Below are 8,142 nucleotides of genomic sequence, written 5' to 3' on the forward strand. Positions count from 1 at the left end.
GATACAACCCCTCAATGAGTTATGAAGCTCTTGAAGATTTGGCTCTAAAATGTCTAGGATGGGATGCAAGAAAGTCTCAATGTGAGTTTAGACGTGCTGTGAGGTCCCCTCAACATGGAGATGAGTATAATCCAAGTGAGGCAAATGGAACATTGAAGAAGAAGGTCAAGAATTTCAAGTTGGTAAAGTTGAAGGCAGCATTTGGAGGGACAAAAAAGAAGGTGGAGAAAGGAAAGTTGGTGATGTACGGGGAGACCCTTAGGCATCATGTCACCGCTTTTTGGTTATATATGTTAGGAACTGTCATTTTCCCCGACACTTCTGAAAATATGGTGGATGCACATTATCTACAACTTTTGGAGCATCTCGATGAGATGAACAAATACTCTTGGGCCACTGGTGTGCTTGCTTTTATTTTAGAAGAGATGAGCAAAGGGTCGAGGATTAAGTGTAATCAAATTGGAGGTTACTTAACTCTTGTTCAGGTGAGTTTTTCTATATTGTTAATTAGCAAATTATTCGCAAAATTTTTCTTCTTCCAATTCAATTTTCATGTACGTGCATATTTTCGTATTTTCGCATAGGTTTGGATTTACGACCACTTCCCTAAATTGGGATTGGCTAGTGCAAAAGACCCTTATACCTATAACCAACCTACAACAGGAAAATGGTTGTTTTTGGATGCACAAAAGAAGTCTAAAGAAGAGAAGTTGACTTCGTTAAGGGAGAAATTGGATAGACTTACGGTGAACGATGTGGTATTTCACCCATACGCCGTACCCGATGATGTCTCTGTAGATGAAGACGACTTGAATGCTTTCTCTAGCGTCACGCCTTACTATGAACCAATTTGGTATCCTAACGGCTACACAATATATAATACAAGGAGAATACTAAGACAACTTTGTTGCGTCCAAATGGATCCCGACGTGGAGAAAGAAAAATTCACTTTGCTGGTTCATGGAACAAAGAACACCGAGAAGTATTTTGAGCCAAATCATGAACCAACTCCTGCGGTAGCACATTGGAATGCACTTACTAACTACCACATACCAAGAGGTTATTTGGTACCTTATGAGGGAGATGTAAATGCATGTGAGGAAGATTATATGGAGTTTTATGAAGAAATCAGTCATTCTTTTGTGATAAATAAAGAACAACAAGTTAAGGCTGATGCGACAAAGGCAAAGGCAAAGGAGAGGGAGGCTAAGAGAGCTCAGAAGAAGATGCCTATTTGTGGAGAAGAAGAAAAAAGGTTATGGGATAATGTGGTAATAAAATTTCTTTCTCTTATACTTTTCGGTTGTTTAAAACTATTGAAAAAATATTTACTTGTGCTTAAAATTGGAATTAGGTATTGAAGGGTTCGAAATTGTTGAAGAAATGGATGGCTAAAATCAAAAGTGGAGAGCCGATGGAGACTAAGGAACAAAACGCCTACTACAAGCAGTGGGAGGGTCTTATAACTAAAAGAATGGTGGACCCAAGTAGGTCTAAGCAACTGAAGAGGGGCCGACAACCAGGAGAAGGTTCAAGTCGCGCTGTGGACGAAAACGGTGGAGGAGATGAAACCACAAGTGATGAGGAAGTTCGTCCCAAAACTCGCGGTAAACAAGGAGGTGGTAAGAAGGGTCGACAACAAGGCCAAGGTTCAATTCGCGCTGTGGACGAAGCCGGTGGAGGAGATCAAACCCCAAGTGATGAGGAAGTTCGACCTAAAACTCGTGCTAAACAAGGAGGTGGTAAAAGGGGTCGACAACAAGGAGAAGGTTCAAGTCGCGCTGTGGAGGAAACTAGTCAAGGAGATGATACCACAAGTGATGTAGTTGCAGGAAATCCTACACTACACCCCTCATATAATTTCATTGATGATCATCTCATTTTTAGGTTTAAACTCTTAATTTTATTGATTAATTTTTGAATGTTCTTACAAGAAAAATAAAGAAACCAAGAATGAATTCTGCTCTGAATTTTCTCTCTCCTATTTACTTGTTTCTTACTCAAAAAGATCTCTCTCTCCTTTGCAACTCGAATGACTATTTATAAGGAAATACATAGTGGATGACAGCTAATCTGTCCTTTATTTTCGGATATGGTTTGCGACATTCTCGCAACCTTAAAATTGTTCACTTCGCAAGCTCTCTAATTTTCACAAGACTATCATATATTTCTCATGATCCTTGCTGACATCGTTTCTGAAATTGTTCTGCGACGCTATTGTGCAATACCATTGATAATTTTGCTGAGACATCGTTGTTGCGAGATTCTGATCCTACATCTTGCCTCTTCTCATATCTTCTCTGCAAAGTAGAGAATGATGTGAGAAATGCCGCAACTGCTTATCTTTTCATATTCTACATATATCACACGTATTCTTTCTTCCAATTATTTCTCGACACGTCTTTTGTAACCGTTACTTTTTAACCGCTTAAATCTTTCCGTATTAACCGTGTTTATTTTCTCAAGGAAAAATTCCCTCTATATATATTTCTTTTCATTCTCTTCTTCTTTCCTTTTATTCTCTCTGCAACTTCATCGTTCTTCTGCAAATCCCATTATTGTAATTTTTCTTCTTTCCTCTTCAATCTTTTTAAGTTTTTATTCATCTTCAAACTAGATCTTCATAGTTCGTGATCTTCTTCGAGACAATCTCCCTACTATCATTTTTCATGGATTCATCAAGGTTAGTCTTCTCTTTTCTTCCTTATAAGTTTTGCTGAAATTGATATATTTGAAATTAATCTTGTTCATCGCCTTATGTTATTTATGTGATTCCCATACTCTTGTTATTTCAGCAAAAGCGGCTCCAACACTAAATTTACAGTTCAGAACCCTAACAATCCCAAATCAAAGCATAAAGTTGTCGCACACAAAAGAAAGTCTGCGAATGAGAAGGTAGTAAGAAATACTAGCTTTTCCTAATAACAATATTGTTGCCTCTGTTTCTTATCTAGATTGTTATTCGCAGGGTGATAAAGATCTTCATAAACCTCACAAGAAATCTCGCCACCTCAAGACTGTTCCAACTTCTGTTCCCTTCCACCTACTCATTTTTTCCAAATCTCCTGCGCCATCTTCGCAAGATAAACCTTTATCTCCAGTTAGGGAAGATGATGCTTTTGATTTCATTTCTTCCAAATCTCCTGCGACCTCTTCGCAAGATAAACCTTTATCTCCAACTCGCGAAAATGTTGCCTCTGATTTTATTTCTCCAGTTGATCTTTCTATGATTGAAATTCCCCTTATGGGTCCTTCTGCGAATGAAACCTCTTCTCTTCCCATTGAGAATGTTTCTCAACCTTCTATCTCTACTAGTTCTCTACTCAAGTCTCTTCCTCTGTCGAAAGAAACCGTGGAAGGGATAGATAGGGCTTTCAAGGTTTTATCTGAGATTCTGAATGATGGCAAGAAGTCTTCTACTGATCCCATCAAGTCTAATGTTTGCGAAATTCTGAGCAAGCATTTGGGTTCTGAAAAAGCTGTTTCGCAGACAGCTTTAGAAAAAGAATGTAATGCTCTTCGTCTTGAAAATCAGAAACTTCATAATGTCTTGCTGGATCGTGACAATCTTCGTAAGAAGAATGATGAATTAAGAGGTATGATTTCCTCATCTATGTCTTTAATTTGCCTTTTTGATAGTTTTATCCTTCCCATGTTTAATTATCCTTTAAATCCCTCTTTCGCATGTTAAGCATTAAATCAGAAACGAGTAATGGAGAGATATCAATTTGAATCTGCTGTTGAAGAAGCCCATGTTGATAAAGAAGTTTTAATGGATCAATATAACCAATTAGATAACCTTTATTCATATTCCCTTGACCAAATACATAATCTTACCAATGAAAATACCCAGTTAGTTCAAAGACAAGATCTATTAAGTAATGAAGTATCTCGTCTTTCTTATTCCTTAACCAAAGCTAATTTAGGGATGGAAACTTTATCAAATGAGAATAAAACCTTATCTCAGGAGAAGTGAGTTTATTTAAACAAGATGGCGATATCTTCGCAACAACTTAATATTCTCCAAAAAGTATGTGCTGACCAAGAGAAATCTCTTCGCTCTTTAAGAAATGAACTTAAAGAAGTAACAGAATCATCTATCGCTGAAAGAGATACACTCATTCAAGGTAGAATAGCTTTAAGTGTGAAGGCAATCAGCTTAAAGAACAATATTCCAAATTAGAAGAATCTTATTCTTCTCTTGCGAAGAAAAATGCCTTCCTTGTTTCTAAAGAGAAAAATCTTCAGTCTCGACTTAAAGGCTTAGTTGGAGATAAATTTGATGACGCCATGGACCATTGGGAGAATAGTTGTCTATCCTTGATTCAACACCTTATTTCGCAAAAGTAAGGTAGTCATAATAGTTTGACTGCCTTAATATCTTTTCTTTGTCATATCTCTCTTAATTCCTTATTTTAACAAAATTTTGTATTCTATTTTTCGCAGAGTCTGAGAAGAATCTTCATTCCTCTATTTCTGACTTGGAGGCTAAATATGCCAAAATTCGCAAAGAGAATGCCTTGATCGTCTCTACTCTCACTGGTTCTCGCGATCGAGCAGAAAGAAGACTTGATTACCTTGCTTATTTTAAAGATATTCAAGATAGGAATCATCAAAGAGCACTTCTTCCCCAAGTTCATCTCCGTGATGAAGTCCTTGTAAATGACATCTTACTGTCCAACTCTCTTCCTCCTACATCAATTTATCCTCTAGAAGTAGATGATGATGAAGTTCCTTGTCCTGCTGATAGTGATTACGATTATGAAAGCGGTGCAGAGGATAATTTCCTCGAAGATGAAGAAGAGGTTCCTTCTAAAGAAGTATCTGCTGGTGTTAATCAGAATGAGAAAGAAATTTCTCCTGAAGAAGTAATTGCTGGCGATAATCAAAATGCTTGTCATGGCAAAGATCAAATCCGAAATGAAGGAGAAGCTTGCGAGAATGTTGGCGAAGAATTTCTGTCATCTCCTGCTACTGATATTAATATTGAAGCTTGAGCTTCTTTTTTAGCTTTGTTTTCTTGAGCTGTCTTATTTTTATCACTTTTGAGAGCTACACTTTTCAATAACTTTGAAGACAACTTTTCCTTTTAATATTTTGTTGATAAGAAAGATAATGCTTCTTGTATATCGATTCCCATACTTGCCTCTCATTATCTTTCTTTGCACAAAATAATCTATTGTGAATGCTTATCATCAATTTGTTTTATCATATGGTCTTATTTTGCCTTCTTAATTAAAGGTCCCATCTCTTGTCATTGCGACAAAATCGCAGGACGTCCTTGCATTTTCATACAAAAACCCATTGATCTTGTCTTAACCTTTTATTTTGTATTATGGCCTCTTCAGGAATGTTGCGAAAATATGACAGGCCTAAATATTCTTGCGAAAATAAAGACCCATGACATTGCCGTCTTGCGACGAAATCGCAGGACGTCTTCGCATTTTCATGCGAAAACCCATTGATCTCGTCTTATCTTTTTCTTTTGTATTATTGCCTCTTCAGGATTGTTGCACAAGTATGATAAGCCTTAATATCCTTGCGAATAAAAGCCTCATGACATTTGCGTCTCAAGACACTTATCAGCTCCCTAATGGAAGGTGCCGCCCTTATCTCCCCCCTGGTTTCCCCTTCAAGGAGGCGTACTTATACCATACAAGGTTAGCTCCTCCCATCCAGTTTTAACAACAACCAGCTTTTTTCACATCCTCTTATCCCTAGGGATGTCAATGGATGCTAACGTAACGGAAATAGGCTCTGCCGCTGCCGTTTCCATTAAAAGTTAGCGGATATCCGTTATCCGTTCATTTCCGGCGGAAATAGGAAATTCAAAAACGTTACCGTTACGTTGGACTTACCGAATAACGGATATTTTTCCGCTGCCATCCGGTATGTCACAGGACAACCACAAAACAGGCTAAAAACACATAACAAGTACACATAACAGCTTTAAAATCCAACAAAACAGGTTCTAAATCCGTGCCACACCAAAAAAAGACATACAAATGTTCATGCCACACAAGAAAACAAGTTCATAATCTTCATGTTTTTTTTGCAAAAAAAAAGACATCTCCATCTCCATTTGAGTCAACAACTGCAAATGCATCCCTCCTCTATCTCCAGATTCTCCTCTGCCAAGTCCCAAGTGCCAACTGCATCTGCAAATGCATTTACCTTACTCCTTAGTCCTGAACTTCTGTATTTTGAAAGAAAAATCAAAAGTGTTAGATATTTTAAGCTGGCAATGTCATTGTCAGTGCAATAAGCCAATAAATTGCAAAAAAAAAGAAAGATTAAGATGTACATGTAACACAACTATCACTGTCACTGAGAGTGAGATCTGGCAGCCAATCACCCAAACAAAGCAATGCTTCAACAAGGTCTGGATCTAATGAACTCCTGTGAGATGTGAGAACCCTGCCACCAATACTAAACATAGATTCTGAAGCTACACTTGTCACTGGAACTGCCAATACATCTCTTGCAATCCTTGAGAGAGTTGGGTACTTAGGAGCATGATTCTTCCACCAACTTAAGATATCAAACCTCATTTCTTCAGTGATTGTGCCTTTAGGAAGAACTGGTTCTGCTAAGTAAGTCTCCTACTCTGACTTCTGAAACTCAAAGACATTGTTTTCCATAATAAAATCATCATAACCAAATTCATATGATGATGTTGTAGCTGCAGAGATCTCCATTCCAACTGAACTCATTCCACTATCATAATAATCTGGAAATGTGGTGTTTGTTTCATAAGCACATTAAAGAGCATTGAGTGCAAGCTCAAATTTGTTATAGTGACTTTGATAGTGATTGACACCATATACTCTCTTCATAACAAACTCCACCAATCTAGCTTTGTACCTAGGATCCAAAACAACTCCAATTCTCATCAAAGTGTTACTTTCTTTCCAGTAGCTATCAAATTTCATCCTCATATTCTTGGCCATGTCTCTGATATACTCATGCTCACTTGATTACCAGAGCTTAATGCATCTATTAACTTCTTGAACCCCATTATAACACAAATTTGTTGTGGGATACTTAATCCCAGCAAATTTGGTTGAAAGGAAATCAAACAATTCCAAACATTCACATATGTGTACTCCTTGTTGCCACTCCTTAGAGGCTGGTAGTATCTTGAAGTCATCATCCAAATCAGCTAGCCTAGCAAAAGCTTGTCTCAAAAAAATTGCATCCTTTAGCATCTTAAAGGTGGAGTTCCACCTGGTATCCACATCTAAACCGACAGACCTTGAAGCAGTAAGCTTAACTTGGGCAATTGCACATTCAAATCTCTCTTTTCTAGCCTGACTTGACTTGACATATTTACACACTCTCTAACTGCATCTATAAATGGAGCATCTACTTTCATTCCCCACCCAACAATTAAGTGCAATATATGATTACAACACCTCATTTGGAACATATCCCCATTAAGAACTAAACAGTATTTGCTATCAAGCCATTTATTCAGCTGTTCCATCATAACATTGTTGAAGCTAGCATTGTCAGCAGCTACAGCAAAAAGCTTATTGTCTATGTTCCATTCTAGACACACTGATTTCACTACAGATGCTAGAACCTCTCCAGAGTGTGGTGATGGCACTAAAGTATATGCTAGTGTTTTCTTAACCAGTTTCCACTCCTCATATATGTAATGCAGTGTCACACAACAATAACCATCCTTTGTATGCTTACATGACCACATATCTGTTGTTAAACTACATTTAGATGTAATATTCTCAAATTGTTCTTGTAATTGCAGTTTGAACTCAGTTGTTAGTCTCATGATGTCTTCCCTAACTGTATTCTTAGTGTAAAGCTTAGCAGTAGGATTCAAAGACTTAACAAACTCTCTAAAATAAGGATGCTCAACTATAGTGATTGGATAACCATGTTTAGCAATCATTTTGGCAACTAATGTCCTAGTAACAAGAAGATCAAACTTCCAATTTTCTAACTTGGTTTGAGCATTACCTGTTTTGACAGAAGTAATCTTGCTTTGTCCTTTCTTATTGTCAGGCTTTTATTTGTAGATTTTGGCATGGTAATGCAAGCGACTGGTTCCTTGGTTACTGGGAGCAGGTATTCTCTTGTGACAGTGTCTGCATTCAGCTATCAGTACCCCAACCTCCTTCC

The 8,142-nt window shown here is 37.6% G+C and overlaps 1 protein-coding gene across 1 annotated transcript; it reads left to right on the forward strand.

Annotated features, from left to right (window-relative positions):
- The first annotated feature begins 1,387 nt into the window (after positions 1-1,387).
- Positions 1,388-7,786, forward strand: LOC113354574 (heat stress transcription factor B-2a-like). Its single transcript, XM_026597868.1, has 3 exons — positions 1,388-1,822; positions 7,503-7,613; positions 7,769-7,786. The coding sequence occupies exons 1-3, from the start codon at positions 1,388-1,390 to the stop codon at positions 7,784-7,786; spliced, it is 564 nt and encodes a 187-aa protein (XP_026453653.1).
- The last annotated feature ends 356 nt before the right edge of the window (positions 7,787-8,142 follow it).

Source organism: Papaver somniferum, chromosome 1, assembly GCF_003573695.1.
Source record: "Papaver somniferum cultivar HN1 chromosome 1, ASM357369v1, whole genome shotgun sequence".
Lineage (NCBI taxonomy): Eukaryota > Viridiplantae > Streptophyta > Magnoliopsida > Ranunculales > Papaveraceae > Papaver > Papaver somniferum.